Source organism: Gopherus flavomarginatus, chromosome 13, assembly GCF_025201925.1.
Source record: "Gopherus flavomarginatus isolate rGopFla2 chromosome 13, rGopFla2.mat.asm, whole genome shotgun sequence".
In the NCBI taxonomy this organism is placed as follows: Eukaryota; Metazoa; Chordata; order Testudines; family Testudinidae; genus Gopherus; species Gopherus flavomarginatus.
In genome coordinates this window covers 25,498,430-25,516,427 of record NC_066629.1, presented here as the reverse complement: position 1 = coordinate 25,516,427, position 17,998 = coordinate 25,498,430, and the positions used below count along the sequence as shown (strand labels likewise).

At 47.9% G+C, this 17,998-nt stretch overlaps 1 protein-coding gene across 1 annotated transcript in view; it reads left to right on the top strand.

Annotated features, from left to right (window-relative positions):
* LOC127033711 (G protein-activated inward rectifier potassium channel 4-like) overlaps nucleotides 1–16,363 on the top strand; it is a 36,965-nt gene extending 20,602 nt beyond the window's left edge. The window contains exons 5-7 of the mRNA XM_050921817.1: nucleotides 4,591–4,864; nucleotides 9,399–10,653; nucleotides 14,894–16,363. Coding sequence (XP_050777774.1) covers nucleotides 4,649–4,864; nucleotides 9,399–10,653; nucleotides 14,894–15,261 — 1,839 coding nt within the window. The 5' untranslated portion in view covers nucleotides 4,591–4,648 and the 3' untranslated portion in view covers nucleotides 15,262–16,363. The remainder of the gene's footprint in view (nucleotides 1–4,590; nucleotides 4,865–9,398; nucleotides 10,654–14,893) is intronic.
* The last annotated feature ends 1,635 nt before the right edge of the window (nucleotides 16,364–17,998 follow it).

Genomic DNA, 17,998 nt, shown 5'->3' with positions numbered 1-17,998 from the left:
CCTTGGGTTACAGCAGCACTGATGAGCTAGGTCAGGGGTCGGCAACCTTTCAGAAGTGCTGTGCCGAGTCTTCATTTATTCACTCTAATTTAAGGTTTCGTGTGCCAGTGATACATTTTAACATTTTTACAAGGTCTCATTCTGTAAGTCTATAATGTATAACCAAACTATTGTTGTATGTAAAGTAAATACGTTTTTAAAAATGTTTAAGAAGCTTCATTTAAAATTAAATTAAAATGCAGAGCCCCCTCCCTGGACTGGTGGCCAGGCCTGGGCAGTGTGAGTGCCATTGAAAATCAGCTTGCCTGCTGCCTTCGGCACGTGTGCCATAGGTTGCCTACCCCTGAGCTAGGTGTTGTACAAAACAGATTGCCAGGGACAGTCCCTGGTCTAAAGAACTTACTGTCTAAATAGACTAATGGAGGCAGGGGAAACAGAGGCACAGAGAGGTGAAGTGATTGGTCCAAGATCACACAGTCAGTCAGTGGCAGGATTAGAGGTGAGGTCTCCTTACTCCCAGTCCATTGCTCTGTCTACTAGGCCATGCTGCCTTCTCTGACAGCCCTAGAAGGCAAATTTTCTACAAGAAAATTACCTCCTTGGCAGTGCAGGCTGTTGCCACTCTGACCCCTAGAGCGTGACCTTTCCAAGCAGGAGAGGCACATTTCCAAGTGATGTGTGTGCCACACTTGCACATGTCTGTTCTCAGCTGGCCACTGTGGCCTGGAAGAGGGGAATAGTTAAGGCTGATAATTATTTCTGAGGTAAACTACCCATCCCAAAGCCTGAAAGATCTCCTCTCACCCATGTTCAGAGATGGGCAAACAGTGAGAGAGAGAGGACGTGGGGATATTTGTTGGCCATGTCTTTCACATCAGGACCTTGCTTATTAAGCCATGCCTTTCGCTGTTTTACCTGTACCCGGCCCTGTCTAGCATGGTTTGCGTGTCAGTACCCATCACTGCAGGATGGGAGTGCTCTGCTTTGGGGCCTGTGCCTGCAAACATCAGGTGACTTAGTTTACTGACTAGAATCAAAGCAGGGCAAACCCTGGACTAAACTACCCACTGCCAGATTCTGCCCACTCTCCGCCTCCCACAGACCCGAGAGAAGCTCCTGGGGAAGGCCAGCTTGCCTCGGCGGGACGCAGTAAGCACCCAGGGAGGCAGTCGCCTCCTGCTTTGATAGCTTGTGCAATGCTGTTATGTCACATAATTGGCTTAGCCATCTGGTATTGCACTGAAATTTCCCAGCCTCTCACCCCAAACACTGTGCCCCAGCTCGGCCTTAAATCTGTTATCTTAACACTCTTTGCTGGTGGGGGGCAGATCCCCAATACAAGGTTCAGAGCCAGACCCAAATCCCCAGAGCCACCTGGGGGCCAGACTCTCATGTCTGTTCTTCGGTGCCTTTGAACTGAGGCTTCCCTGGCAGTGCTGCTGATGAGATGGAGCCCTGAAGAGCTAACAATGGGGGATATGCGGGTCCTGGGGAGGTGATTGGCCCTGGCCTTTGATGAATGTTTGCCAGGCACAGCTTGGGGGCTGCCAGTAGAGTTCTTCGCACAGACCTATCCCTAATCCTGCAGACCTGGAGGGGGGATGTCAGAAACCGGGAGGATTGGGAGGGACTTGAAACACCAATACGCTTGACAATTAGCAAATGTTTGGAAACACCATGTAGAGAGAGCTCTGCTCGGTCCATGGTGGCGTTCCTGTTAAGTGCTAAGTGTTTTTATTACTAATAGCAGTAACTATCATTCTTTTATGATTTGTACTAAGGTAGCAAATAGAGGCCCTGATCATGGATGGGATCCCCACTGAATATGGCGAATCACTTAGTTTTTCTGTATCTCAGTTTCCTATGGCTAAAATGGGGATAAAAGCATTTCTCTCCCTCGCAGTGGTGTGGTACCTCTGTGCTTCACACAGGAAAGGTTGTGAAGTGCTCAGATGCCACAGGAATTGGTGCTGTATGTGAACCATAGACAGATAGAGGAGGATGAGAACCGCTCTGCGACGGCTCGTGTTAGATAGATCTGGATTTAAAATAGTTCTGCCCACTGGTTCTAACAAACGCGCTTCTGTAGATGGCAGGCTTCCAGGTGGGAGGAAATGTAAGCAAACCCTGCCGTTCTCACCCGGAACCAAGCACCAAAGTCATTGTGACGTGCCCATTGTGACATTTGTCTTGCTCTCCTTGGTGCTTTTTGTATTTCTAAGTAGCAGTTTGGGCTGCGTCCAACCTCCCTTTCTATGAAAACCTTTGTTAAAATAAACACAAACTTTTGGGAGTGAGTGAAATGTGATCTCAAGACAAAGCGCTGTGGCTCCATTGACGTCACTGATGCTGGCAAAGGATTTAGAGGTCTATCAATGAAAGCCTTCTTTTTTTTAACCTGTGGCTTTGGGCAAATAGTGAGGCTGTCATTAGTGAATGGCCTGTCTCTTGTTTTTCCTCCACCAAAGCAATCATGCAGAATGACAAGCTCAGGGGACTGATTTGCTGGGGATTTGTGTCTTGCTTTGTTAATCCACCTCCAACCCCCATGTTGTGTGTCCTCCCGCGCTTGTGTCTGGATCTTGCGCAAGGTGCTGCTTGTGTGGCAATGAAAAGTTGGTAGTTCATCTGGGGCTTGGCTTACTCCCTCAGAGTTCAGGACAGATGCTCTGTGTTATTAATACTGGGCAGCAGCACAAGGGGTGAACTACTGGTGAATTTCATTGAGGCCTTTCGGGGTGCTTTAGCTCTGCAGCCTTAGCACATGTGCAGAGGAAGGTGAGGGGGACGTGTCAGGGCTCCCCAGTCACAGAGACTGGACCCAAAGACTGGTGCTAGGATAAGGCCCAGGGTAACATTTGCAAAAGAATCTAAGGGACCGAGGCACATAAATCCAATCTGCAAAAGAGAGTTGGGCACCTGTGTCGACACTGCAAAAAACGACCCACAGCAACAAGTTTCAGAGCCCGGGTCAACTGACTCAGACTTGCAGGGCTCGTGTTAGGGGGCTAAACATAGCCATGTGGCCGTTGCCACTTGGGCTGGAGTTCGGGCTCTGAGTCCTCCTGCCCTTGCTGGCTTTCAGAGTCCAGGGTCCAGCCCAAGTGGGAACGCCTACACTGCTATTTTTAGTGCTGGAGCCTGGGCCCAAGTCAGTTGAACTGGGCTCTGAGACGTGCCATCACATTTTGTTGTTTTGTTTTTTGCAATGTAGACATCCCCTAGAAGCCTAAAACTTGGCGCGACCTCGCTACGTTGCTCAGGGCTGTGAAAAATGTCACGTGCCCTGTGCGGCATAGTGAGCTCGACCAATCCCCCCGGTAGACTCAGCTCGGTCGATGGCAGAATTCTTCTCTCGACCTCGCTGCTGCTTTTCAAGGGGGTGGATTCACTACTGTGATGGGAAAACCCCTCCCGTGGCTGTCGTACATATCTACACCCCGGAGATGTAGCTGAAGCTCTGCCACTGGAGCACTGGTAGGGTAGATGTACCAGGCGTCTGTCTGAAAGTCACTGGATGTAGGCTTCTAAGCACCTGTCTCTTTTGAAAATGGGACTTGGGCTCCTCGGTCACTGAGGAGCTGCTCCCCTTGTCTATCTTGGGAGGGGGGGGTTCCCTGCTGTTGTTAAATCAGTGCCAGCCTCCCGTGTGGATGTGCTGAAGCTCCGTATGAAGCGTCTCCGTTAGGGTTTTGCACTGGTATAGCTACAGCAATATAGTCACATAGGGAAATTTGCACCAAAGCTAGACAAGCCCCATAATTGGCTAAAACTGTTTCCCTTAGAGAGGAAGGGGTTAGGGCATTTGCCTGGAGACCTGGATTCCCATCCCTGTCCTGCCACAGCCTTCTTGAGTGACCTTGGGCAAGTCACTTAGCCTCTCTGTGCCTCTTTTTCAGAAAGGGGTGAAGGCTGCCTACCATCTGAAAATCAGGCCCCTCTAAGGGGTCTCAAGGTCTCCATGCTTCTGTCTCTTGCAATGATTATCAGGAGATATTCAGCAATCTCCAGATCATATTGGAGGCGACAAGAGACTGTGGTTTGGCAATTGGAACAAGAGACTGGGACACAGAAGACATGGATTCGTGTCCCAGCTCTGCCACACACTCCCTGTGTGACCTTGGGCAAGTCACTTGCAGGGGGGATGCAAGGATAAACTCATTGATATCTGTGGAGCACTTAGATATTGCAGTGACAAGGGCAACAGAAGCAGCTAGCTAGAGACAGACAGATCAGCTGAACTTCCCCCCTGCTCAGGAATGCTGGATTCAGACACTATGCAGCCTCTGCAAGTTCAGAGGCTTCTCTGGCATCTGTCTGTCTGAGAGCAGGCTGCTTCAAGGGACCGAGGACAGCCTTTGTTATATCCCCCCAGTGCACCCCGCTCTGGTCAGTGTCTGCAGCACTAAGCCATGCTCAGAGGTGAGCACCTGAGCTCTACCAAGCCAGGCTGGCTCCCCTCTACGGGGGTACATGTACTACTGTCTGGAATGAGGACCCCAGCCCCATTGACAGTGAGCTGGCTTTTGGTACTGAACTTGCCCACGCGCTGGTGAAAATAACTCCCCTCTTTGTATTCTCACATGGCAGGATTCCCCACTGGAGAAGGTGCAAAGTCCTGGGGTAGTGCCCCAGCCCCCGATCAGCCATGGTGCTGCCCATCGCCAGCAGCAGCATGGAGCTGCAGCAGGACAACGGGCTCTGTGTCCGCAACAACATTGGCGGTTGCCGGCTGAAGTATGAGGAGCCGAGGAGCCGGAGGAACTCCATCCCCCCCGTGCAGACTCCCACGGCCAAGCACATGCTTGCCTACCTGCCCCGGCCCCCGACGGACACCAGCAGATATGGCGCCTTCCCTCAGAAGGTGAGGCTGTTCCCATCATTAAAGGAACGGCGAGGCTGGGCACCTCCATTTGACATGCAGCCCAGCCTGATGCAAATGACAAAGAAATCCCGCCCCACCCCATCTCCCACAACAACCCTGCTGAGTCCTGATCACTCTTATACCCACGTAGCTAGGAAGGTAGATAATGGGACAGCCCAGCCCAGCTGGGGACAAAGTTTTCCCCAGCTTCTTTAGCTGAGAGGTTCTTGACACAGCTGAGGGTGTGTTAGCTCCAGTCATGGGTGATTCCATTCTGTCTCACTTGCTTTACCCCCAACGTCCAGCCCAGTGCCAAATAGATCCAGGATTCTTCTTCTGCACTTCCTGTCCTCTGCTGCTGGGCAGCTGGAAAACAGCCACCATAGACTCATAGACTCTAGGACTGGAAGGGACCTCGAGAGGTCATCGAGTCCAGTCCCCTGCCCTCATGGCAGGACTAAATACTGTCTAGACCATCCCTAATGGACATTTATCTAACCTACTCTTAAATATCTCCAGAGATGGAGATTCCACAACTTCCCTAGGCAATCTATTCCAGTGTTTAACTACCCTGACAGTTAGGAACTTTTTCCTAATGTCCAATCTAAATCTCCCTTGCTGCAGTTTAAGCCCATTGTTTCTTGTTCTATCATTGGAGGCTAAGGTGAACAAGTTTTCTCCCTCCTCCTGATGACACCCTTTTAGATACCTGAAAACTGCCATCATGTCCCCTCTCAGTCTCCTCTTTTCCAAACTAAACAAACCCAGTTCCTTCAGCCTTCCTTCATAGGTCATGTTCTCAAGACCTTTAATCATTCTTGTTGCTCTTCTCTGGACCCTCTCCAATTTCTCCACATCTTTCTTGAAATGCGGTGCCCAGAACTGGACACAATACTCCAGTTGAGGCCTAACCAGCGCAGAGTAAAGCGGAAGAATGACTTCTCGTGTCTTGTTTACAACACACCTGTTAATGCATCCCAGAATCACGTTTGCTTTTTTTGCAACAGTATCACACTGTTGACTCATATTAAGCTTGTGGTCCACTATGACCCCTAGATCTCTTTCTGCCATACTCCTTCCTAGACAGTCTCTTCCCACTCTGTATGTGTGAAACTGATTGTTCCTTCCTAAGTGGAGCACTTTGCATTTATCTTTATTGAACTTCATCCTGTTTACCTCAGACCATTTCTCCAATTTGTCCAGATCATTTTGAATTTTGACCCTGTCCTCCAAAGCAGTTGCAATCCCTCCCAGTTTGGTATCGTCCGCAAACTTAATAAGCGTACTTTCTATGCCAACATCTAAATCGTTGATGAAGATATTGAACAGAACCAGTCCCAAAACAGACCCCTGCGGAACCCCACTTGTTATACCTTTCCAGCAGGATTGGGAGCCATTAACAACTACTCTCTGAGTACGGTTATCCAGCCAGTTATGCACTCACCTTATAGTAGCCCCATCTAAATTGTACTTTCCTAGCTTATCTATAAGAATATCATGCGAGACTGTATCAAATGCCTTATTAAAGTCTAGGTGTATCACATCCACCGCTTCTCCCTTATCCACAAGGCTCGTTATCCTATCAAAGAACGCTATCAGATTAGTTTGACACGATTTGTTCTTTACAAATCCATGCTGGCTATTCCCTATCACCTTACCACCTTCCAAGTGTTTGCAGATGATTTCTTTGATTACCTGCTCCATTATCTTCCCTGGCACAGAAGTTAAACTAACTGGTCTGTAGTTTCCTGGGTTGTTTTTATTGCCCTTTTTATAGATGGGCACTATATTTGCCCCCTTCCAGTCTTCTGGAATCTCCCCCGTCTCCCATGATTTCCCAAAGATAATAGCTAGAGGCTCAGATACCTCTTCTATTAACTCCTTGAGTATTCTAGGATGCATTTCATCAGGCCCTGGTGACTTGCAGGCATCTAACTTTTCTAAGTGATTTTTTACTTGCTCTTTCCTTATTTTCTCTTCTAAACCTACCCTCTTCCCGTAAGCATTCACTATACTAGACATTCCTTCAGACTTCTCAGTGGAGACCGAAACAAAGAAGTCATTAAGCATCTCTGCCATTTCCAAGTCTCCCGTTACTGTTTCCCCCTCCTCATTGAGCAGTGGGCCTACCCTGTCCTTAGTCTTCCTCTTGCTTCTAATGTATTGATAAAAAGTCTTCTTGTTTCCCTTTATTCCCATAGCTAGTTTGAGTTCATTTTGTGCCTTTGCTTTTCTAATCTTGCCTCTGCATTCCTGTGTTATTTGCCTATATTCATCCTTTGTGATCTGACCTAGTTTCCATTTTTTATATGACGCCTTTTTATTTTGTAGGTCACGCAAGATCTCAAGGGTAAGCCAAGGTGGTCTTTTGCCACATTTTCTATCTTTCCTAACCATCGGAATAACTTGCTTTTGGGCCCTTAATAGCGTCCCTTTGAAAAACTGCCAACTTTCCTCAGTTGTTTTTCCCCTTAGTCTTAATTCCCATGGGACCTTGCCTATCAGCTCTCTGAGCTTACCAAAATCCGCCTTCCTGAAATCCATTGTCTCTATTCTGCTGTACTCCCTTCTACCCTTCCTTAGAATTGCAAATTCTATGATTTCATGATCACTTTCACCCAAGCTTCCTTCTACTTTCAAATTCTCAACAAGTTCCTCCCTATTTGTTAAAATCAAGTCTAGAACAGCTTCCCCCCTAGTAGCTTTTTCAACTTTCTGAAATAAAAAGTTGTCTGCAATGCGGTCCAGGAACTTATTGGATAGTCTGTGCCCCGCGGTGTTATTTTCCCAACATATATCTGGATAGTTGAAGTCCCCCATCACCACCAAATCTTGGGCTTTGGATGATTTTGTTAGTTGTTTGAAAAAAGCCTCATCCACCTCTTCCGCCTGATTAGGTGGCCTGTAGTAGACTCCCAGCACGACATCACCTGTGTTTTTTACCCCTTTTAGCCTAACCCAGAGACTCTCCACCCTTCTGTCTCCTATGTCCATCTCCACCTCAGTCCAAGTGTGTACATTTTTAATATATAAGGCAACACCTCCTCCCTTTTTCCCCTGTCTATCCTTCCTGAGACAACTATACCCATCCACACCAATATCCCAGTCGTGTGTATTATCCCACCAAGTTTCAGTAATGCCAATAATGTCATAGTTGTATTTATTTATTAGCACTTCCAGTTCTTCCTGCTTATTACCCATACTTCTTGCATTTGTATAAAGGCATCTAAGATACTGGTTTGATCTTGCCTCCCAGGTTTGCCCTGACCCTCCTTCCTCTCTGCCATTATAGCCCGTGCTCCCTCCTGTTTCCAACCCATCTCCCAGGTCTTGTTCCCCACTTACCTGTGGGCTTTGCTCACCTGTCCCCGTCGAACCTAGTTTAAAGCCCTCCTTACTAGGTTAGCCAGTCTGTGCGCAAATAATGTTGCTCCCAAATGGGGGGCTGCATTTTAGCAATGCTAAATAGGTACATATGTTTGCAAAGCCCTTTGGCTGAAGGGCGCTATACAAATAAGATCGGCTGCAGCCAGGACCATGGTATATTGACTGAAAGGTGGAGCCAATTGTTTGATTACACTTGTGGTTCCTTCTTTAAAATGTTCAAGGGACCAAAATAGCCAGATTTCTTGGCCAGAGACAAAGCAGTACAGTGTGAAAAGGAGACAGACATACCCTCCTTCCAGAAAGCAATAGTAGTATCTACAGTATGATTCTTCAAGTTACACCATTCTCTGCTCATCACTAAATCCAATCCACCAGGTGCCAACACTTCTTTAACTTGTTATTTTGTTCTGCACTTTTCTTATCTCTGCTTTGGATACTGCATTCGAAACCAGTTGGGAGCAGATACTCCCAACCTGTGCTAGGACATACCATTCATGTGTCTTGGCATTGACAGGCTTCCTATTTTCTAATGCCAAAACTGACCAGGTTTGCAAAGTGCTGTGGGATACCTGACATCATGGGTGAATGGAACTGTAGAGAGAGAATAATAGATTCAGCTAATGTAACTTCCCAACTCTTAAATCTGTTTAATGTATCTATCTATCTAATGTATTTTGTGTTAATACCATATGTATAATACCCATTAATGTGATGTATGCTACCCCGAACATAGATAGATAGATAGCATCAGCTGAGAGATATCTAAGTGTGGTACAAGTATTAAACATGCAGCTGCAATGCAGTTTTCCCTCCTTCCTTCTTTACCTCTTGCTTCCTACTTCCCGCTCCTCTAGTCTCCTCAGTCATTGGTTGTTCCAGCGCAGATGCTGCTACTGTGCTGGGAAAGGCTTTATCACAGAAATAAGGCTTTTATTTAACTATATCATGGGGAGGGCTGGGGACTCAGTTTGGTGTCAGTATTAATAATTGTGTGTGTTAAGGTAGCACCTAGTGGCCCAGCTGTAATTGGGGCCCCATTGTGCTGTACCATACACATGAAGAGATTAACGTTTAAATAGACCAGACGGACAAAGGATGGGAGGGAAAACAGGTGCATTTCTCTTGATTGATTCTTTTCCCCTTGCAGCCTGAAATGATGGTCATCCCCATGGGCCCATCAGAAGAGAGCCAACAGCAAACAGACCCTGCAGCTGAAAAGAAAAATGCCCTGATGTCAAACTTTGTCTCCCACTCCTGTGGCTCAAACATCCCCAATGACAGATCAGTCCTTCAGAGGAGACTCAGTGTGGTGGAGCAGACCAGCACAGGCACGGTGGTACCCGTGAAGCACCGGCCCAGCATCTCCATCAACACCGAAGATCTGCCCAAGTACCGCCGGGCATTGCACAATGATCCCCTGCCTTCGCTCCGGGACATCAGCACCCGGTGGTACCCACGGCATGCCCTCAGTGTGCCTAACATCCCCAACTCAGCACGGAAAAAAACGCCCACCCGGAGCATTGTCTCCGTGACCCCCTCAGAGAAACCTCAGAACCGGCGCTGCAAGCTCATCGACGACGATCGGCAGTTCAGCTCCGCCAACAAGCAGCAGCGGCAGCGCTATGTGACCAAAATGGGCAAGTGCCAGGTGAATCTGGGTCGCATCCAGGAAAAGAAGAGGTTCCTGTCAGACATTTTCACCACCATTGTGGACCTCAAGTACCGCTGGTTCCTCTTCGTCTTCATGATGTGCTACATCATCACCTGGGTGGTCTTTGGCATCATCTACTTCTTCGATGCCTGGATAAGGGACGATGTCAGCCACATAGGAGACCCAGAGTGGAAGCCTTGCATCGAGAATGTGGACAATTTCATATCTGCCTTACTTTTCTCCGTGGAAAGTCAAAGGACCATTGGTTATGGCTCCCGGATTGTGACAGCCGATTGCACCGAGGGTGTCATTTTGCTGATGGCCCAGTCCATCGTTGGGTCCATGATAGATGCCCTCATGGTGGGATGCATGTTCGTCAAGATCTCCAGGCCCAAGAAGCGCGCCCAGACCTTAATATTCAGCAAGAAGTGCGTTGTCTCCCACCGGGATGAGAAACTCTGTCTGATGTTCCGCATCGGCGACCTCCGGGACAGCCACATGGTGGATGCGAAAATAAGAGCCAAACTGATCAAATCCAGACAAACCAAGGAAGGGGAGTTCATCCCCTTGGAGCAGTCGGAGCTGAACCTGGGCTATGACACAGGGGAGGACAGGCTCTTCTTGGTGGAGCCGCAGATCATCTGCCATGTCATCAATGACCACAGCCCCTTCTGGGAAATGACAGCAGAGTCACTGAAGCGGGAGCAGTTTGAGATCATTGTAATCCTGGAGGGCATCGTGGAAGCCACAGGTGGGTGCTCTGAGGAGGGTATGCAGACCCTAGGTGGACTTGGGAAAGTGTTATCCTCCCCCAGCTCAGGGGCTACTCCATATTACTAGACCCAGGGGCACTGTGATTGGGTTTCCTTCCTTTCCCAAACTATCAGGTAATGGCTGCCACAGGAGTCAGGGTGCAACACTGGCAGGACACTCGGTTCTAATACTCCCTCTCTCTGTGTCCTCAGGCAATTCTCTGAGTCGCTCCTCCTCAGCTCCCTGCTTAGGACAATGAGCCTTCCCTGCCTCACAGGGATGTCGGTAGGGTCTGTAAGTGTGTTGAAGATGGAAAGCTGGGAGGTGATAAGTATTATTAACCCGTTGCTCTGATCTGGGGCAGTGGGACATTGGTGTCTTGCTCAGAGAGACAGCGGGTGGGGCAAGGGGCTAGAGAGCCCAGCAGTGTGATCTGCTTCAACAGGAGGTGCCATATCAGACTAAATGGCCCAGTCACCTGACCTAGTTGCACAGATTAGATCCCACACTCGTTGCACTCTTCATCTGTTGTTCTGAGGTGGAGGGTGTGGGGTACCAGCCTAGATGGTCTGTCCCCCTGCTGCAGTGAGGTGAGATGCGGCATGACATGAACTTGGCTTGGTTAGCTCAATCCTTGCGTTTCCCTAAACCAGGGGTCGGCAACCTTTCAGAAGTGCTGTGCCGAGTCTTCATTCATTCACTCTAATTTAAGGTTTCGTGTGCCAATAATACATTTTAACGTTTTTAGAAGGTCTCTTTCTAGAAGTCTATAATATAGAAGTAAACTATTGTTGTATGTAAAGTAAATAAGGTTTTTAAAATGTTTAAGAATCTTCATTTAAAATTAAATAAAATGCAGAGCGGCCAGGACCCAGGAAGTGTGAGCGCCGCTGAAAATCAGCTTGCGTGCCGCCTTCGGCACCCGTGCCATAGGTTGCCTACCCCTGCCCTAAACAGTTACTTAACACACTGAGTTGACTCATGGATTTTGATTGTTTGAAAGACATACAAAACCAACCACCCAGGCAGCCATTGGCTTCTCCCACCCACACAGGGCGGGTGGGCGCACTGGGATCCCACACATTACACTGAGCCTTGGCACCATCCCAGGGGAGTGGAAAAAGCGTAGTTGGGATACGGCCTGTCCTGAAGAGAGATGGTGCAGGTGGTACTGCAGGAAATGCCCATTTGCCTTCTAGGTGGAGCTGGGCAAAAACCAGATACTTTGGTTTACTGATAGTTTTGAAAAGCTGAAACAAATCATTTCAGGTCAGACCAAAAATTAACCTTTAACAAATTTTCAATGATTGAAAAAGTTTTTTTTTTTTTTTTTTTTTTTTAGATCATTTCGGGTCAAACATTTGACCCACCAGTAAATGTCTGTCTGATTTTGAGCATTTTTAAATGTTTTAATTTTTTTAAACAAAAATAAATTCAAAGCAACTTTTTGTTTTGAAATTTCCTTTTAACTGAAAAATGGAAATGTTTCATTTTGAAAATGTCAAAACCAAACTTTTTGATTTTTTTTCCCTGAATGTTTTTTTGGGGGGTTATTTTCAGAATGAACAATTTAGCAAAACGGACACAAATCCACAAAACATTTGTTTCACCAAATCAACCTGTTTTTTACACTGAAAAAATATATTGGGCAAAAAACTTCATGCAGCCCTAAATCCTACACAGTGTTAGCAAGAAAATGGCCTCTGTGCTACCATCTGTACAGCTGCAGCCATTTTCAGCAGCCTGTCAGGTAACCCTGCTCTGAGCCCCACTTAATACAGTAAGTAAGTGGCTCCCAGTTGGCTGTTGGTGCAACATCCCTCAGCCCTGACTGGGAGGGAAGCACTGTTAGGGGTGAGAAGGGAGTTCACAATCCATGGCCCAGTCAACCCATGGCGTCTTTTCAGGATGCTACATTGGCAGACAAAGAATGAGCCAGAACATGCTCGTCAGCCAGATGGCTCAGGGCACCAGGACTGAACCTTTCCCCTGGAGGTCACTGGCATGCATTGGGCACAGGTGAGTGACCAAAGGTCATTGCCATCGAATGGTTGCTGGGAGGCCGTGAGGTGACTCAGGGGTGGCGCAGTCCATTTATCAGTGGAGAGAGAGCTACATTTCAGAAACCATCATTACAACTGGTACTAATTAAGCTCCTTGCTGGCAGTCTCAGCAACAATGCTGTGGACTGAATGGGCCATGGAGACTAAACTCCCTTCTCTCCGTTTAACGAGAGGTCCTTCCAACTCGGGACTGTAGCCCCGTGTTGAGCTGACGTAGAGGAAGCCTGCTGTGGATTCCCAAAGGACCCAGAGGGGTCAGTCTGGCCTTTTTCACTAGCATGACATTCACTTAAAAATGGTAGGAAGTTACTGGATGGAGAAAATATCCCCAAACACTTAACATGTGTGTCAAAGTGACTAGTATGATTCAGTGAAGACCACCAACTTCCCCACCTGTGTTTCTTCACTGGAAAGAACTGTTACAGTTGTTGCCAACTCTCATGATTTTTGCGGGGAGGGGTGGAAAGACAATTCTTAAAACCCCAGACTCGAATCATGAGATGACATGAGAATCTCAGCTTCTGTTTGTGTAAACACCCATTTTTTTAGCCCTCATGGTTGTGGAGAAAAGCTTGACATTGTGCACCCTAGAGATTCCAAACCCAGAAGACAACGAACAATCCAGAAATTGGTTATTTTTAAAAATCTCATTATTTTTAAGCCCATCTCGTGTTCTTTTTTCTTTTCTGGGGTGGGGGAGGGGAGCGAGGGGAGAAGAAGGGGCTGACTTGTGATTTTTTTAATGCTTGGGATTGGTGACATCAGAACTGTGTTAATTACAGGTGTGTGGATGGATGATTTGATGCGATGGTGCCCAGCTGCTTGATATGAAATTTTCATTTAGATGGTTTAAGCTTCATTTCCCCCCATCTCTTTTAAAAACCCTTGCTTTTTGTTGTTTATCAGTTCTCCACCTCTTCCCACTCCCTCTCTCACATACACATATGCACGCACTTCTCATGGAGCACACACCCTTTCTCAGTCTCACTCTGCCACCCTGCTCCCTCGCTGTACTATCCTTCATCGCTCCCAGCTGATTTGGGCTCCCTCTGCTGGTCTTTAGTTCTTGGGCTTTCCTAGTCAGAAAAATGATTTAAAAACACGAGCTGCCAGTTCCCATCCAGTGTTCAAACTTGATGGAGATGGGGCGGTAGAGGGACCTGGGTGTGTCCTCCCCCAGAGGGGAAGTTTGGAGAAACCTGCTGCCTTATAAAGCAGTCTGGCCCATTCCAAAGGCAAAAATATTGGTGCTTCACAAGTATTGTTTTGAGGCCCAAGGATGAATCTTCTCAAGCAGGGACAATAGAACCATTTGCAGAATTAGTGCCTTGCTACGTCGTATCAGGGGCAAGGAAATCACCCCTTGCAATCTGGTGACACAGTATTGATCAGGCATTCCCAAAAGCCCCTCCCCCAGTGTGTAACCGATCTAGTCCAGACCAGGGACCAGTGCACGATTGTTCCCTAGTCTGTCCTCCAGATAGAGTTCTTTCTAGCCTAGTTTCATGGTGAAACAAACATGTATATGGAAAACTAAATAGCTACTGTCAGTCTACGTGAGTCAGACAGCAATCCTAGACAGGTCAAACTTTGGGCTGAGAAGAGAGCGCTGCTGGCCTAGAATCACAGACACAGCAGACAGATTCGGTTCCATCTAGTCCATAGCCCTGGGAGCCAGCACAGGTTTCTTATTGTATATTTATCAGTATACTGTCCAGTCTAGTTTAAATGTCCTGGTTTTGGTGCACAGATTAGCACTGTCTGCTCCTTTCTAACATAGGTATTTATCTGGTTCCCACAGCTGTGCTTGTCTGAACCTAAATATCCATTTCACGTGCCTCAGTAACTGCGCAAATACTCATTCAGCACAGGAGATTTACCCTTCAGATGCTGACCAAGCACATGGGAACTGCCAGGTTGTTCAGACTCAGGGTTAACCTAGTCCTGTATCCTGTGTCTAACACTCACCAGTACCAGCTGGCTCAGAGGAAGGTGCAAGAACCCTGCAGCTATGGGATGACCTGTCCCCAGGCAAAGTTACCTCCTGACCCCATTAGTCAGCAGTTGTCTTCTGCCCATAAAGTATGAGGGATTATACATCCATTCTGTATCCCTTTGTGCATACAACCTGCCCAATTAATAGACCTGACTCCATGTTCTTTTTTCTCACTGTAGGAATGACATGTCAAGCCCGGACCTCTTACATAGAGGATGAGATCCTTTGGGGATATCGGTTCGAGCCCTGCATGACACTGGAGAAAGGAGCCTTTCGAGTAGACTACAGCAGGTTTGAGAAGACATTTGAGGTGCAGACCCCAGCAGCCAGCGCCAAGGAAATGTACGAACTGAAGGAGATGGAACGTCAGGACCAGTCCACCCTCAGCTTGTACTGGGACCACCTGGTGCATCCTTGCTTCTCAGCCGAGCTGAATGATGTCCTGCAAGATGAGGTTCCCACTGAGGAACCCTTGGCCAGGCTGGGCATCCCCAACATCACGGAGGAGGAAACAAGTGCCGAGTTCCAGAACCAGATCGGTGTCTGAGCTCCTCCCCAACACAGAGTGACAGGAGACACCCCAGTGCAGTCACTTGTCTGCCCCAAGGACTAGTGCTGCTGCTTTGCATCCGGACATGTCCCTGGTGCAAGCGGGGTAGAGGCAAGGGTAAAGGTGCACTGCTGCTCTCCGGCCAACCTGAACGTGCATTGAAGTCCTCACCAGTGAGCTCTGTGGTGGAGCCATTGGGCTCTCTCTCTCCAATATGGGCAGTTGATGCTGCCTTCCTATGGAGGAGGTGGTGGGGTTAAAGACCCCTATAGCTCCCTACTCCAGGCTGGGGTAAGGGACCAGGGAAATGTGGAACAAGGGATTGGGACCCACAGCCAGGACGCTCATCAGCCATTGACTGTTATGTGGAGGAAATGTCTCCTTACCTGTGAGTATAAGGTGCTGCCCTGGGGTAGGTCATAAGCAGCAGGGATCCAACTGGAGACCTCTAGATCCTGCAGCCTGTGCTAAATGACCAGCTCTGCTAGCTCAGGGGCTGTAGCAGCAAGTGACAGAGAGCCCCACTGTGTAGTGTGGGTCACATGACACAAGAATTAACAATCTCACCTTCAGTCACCCCAGGGAGTGCTGCTTGGAGGGGGGCAGGGAGCCCCTCTCCATAGTCTCTGGTTCCCATTATGTCCACATCAGGCACTTTAGGGTTTGTGCAGCCCTTTTGGTATGACACCTTTCCTGCTGCCTGCCACGTCCTTCATGGACTGTAAGTACCCGGAGCTGGTGCTGCCCCCAGACGCAGCTCGAGTACTCACGTGGAAGTGTCTCCTACTGACAATGCCATATGGATAACTCTCTCTGTACGGTGTGTCCCTTTCCCCTCCTTCCCTGCGTCCTGTGACTGCTGTCCCTAACCTCTCAACACATCCAGTGTCTCCAGGTCAAGCTGCAGCTAAGTGGAATTATTTTTGCAAAATCTTTTGTAATAAGGTTATCGAAAAACAAAATTCAGCAGGTGATTAAAATCTCTGAACCCCACAGACAGCAGCGTTTTGTGGGTGTGTATAGGCACTGTGCATGTAAGTGTTTGCATATGCGGGGGGCTCCTGCTCAGTCTACAGGGCCACTGCCTGGTGCAGGGGGCTGAGAACGGGAACAGGAGCCTTTTACCAGTTGATATTGTTTCAGATCTGAGCCCAGGTCCTCCCAAGTATTAGGCACCTAACTCCCACTGAAATTACCAGGAGTTAGGTGTGTAAATAGCTTGGAGGATCTGGCCCTTGATCCCTCACTCCCATGCTTAGGGGTGAGCAGGCTGGGGCATGGACAGGGCATGCCTGCAGGGCTTTGTGGGGGAGAGGAGAAGCACTTCTGTAGCTGCTGTGCAGCATTCTAGGAATAACCAGAACCTGTTAGGCTCCAGCACTGCAATCTGACACCTTTCACCAGCATTGCGAATTTGCTTGTGATCAGCTCTGCGTGCACCCCCAAACTCCAAGATCCATTGGAAGCATCTTCTAGAATTTCCCTCCATCTATTAATAGCAACAGGATTTTCCCCCTCCACTGAATTAAAAAGGAGCAAATTCATCTGTATTGCCCCTTCCATCTGCTACCAGCCTCTGCAGGTCCTTGATCTTATCTTATCAGTGGGAAGGAGGTTATATTTTTCATCTTGTTTTACAACAATCTGGCTGTTTAGGCCAAATGTATAAAGCCAACAGTGAAGGCCATCAGATGCCCAACTTTGTCTGCAAGAAACTAACTATTTCTTTGCAGCTAGGCCTGTAGACTCTTCTTCTGCTGGGGGTGATCCTGATGGTAGAATACAGGGATGGGAGATGATCATCTACCAGTTATTTAATGAAAGTTCGGGGGAGACAAAGATACCTGCTGATAAAATCATACATGACCAAAGCAAGTGAGAAAGATGGCTGACTGCAGCATTAAGATTGATGACTTCCCCCTCCAAGCTGTGTGGGAAGGCAAAGCAGCTGGGCTTTCCCACTACTGCTTGTACTGTCTGAGATACTTGGCATCTCTGCACACTCAGTCTGGTAAATGGAGCAGGGTCCCAGGCAGCTGTCCAGATTAATGCTATAGCTGTCCTGCATCCATTGGAAAAGCAGAAATGCAGAGGAGGGAAACTGACAGCTGTTCTCATGAGAGTTCCCTACAGTTGCATAACAGAGCATGGAAAGTGGGTTAATCTGTTTCCTTTGCTGCTATTTCATAAACTGAGAGATTGCCAAGGGTATTAGCTCAGTCATATGTTCCATGTTGTGATTATCTCAAATATTATGCAATCAGCCAAAGAGAACCCCATTTACCACTCACCCATCCCAGGTTTCCTTTGAGCTGTTTTTAGTATTGAATTGTACTGAAGTCTGCAGGAAAAGAATTGCTAGTCTGTGATACAGCTACAATCTGGGCAGAGTCTAGGCAGTGGTCAGCTGTGTCTCTTTAGCTAATCCCCCATTCAGCTCCCACTCCCCCTGAAAAATACACTCCCACCAGCTGCATATTATTGCTTTACTGACAGAAGGGTTGGGGAGCAGATAAAATGCAGGTTAAAGACTTGCTAGGTCTCCCTACTTCTGAAAAGCAGTTTATCACCCTTTTCTGCATCCAGGTATAGAACCCCAGGCTTAGAAGGGCTAATTATTACTACAAGCAACACCTCCACTGTAGTTATGTAAGGAGAAGACCAAGGAACAAATGAACTGGGAATTGTCATCACATTCTTTCACAGTGATTGATGGATTAGCTCCTGTTGTGTG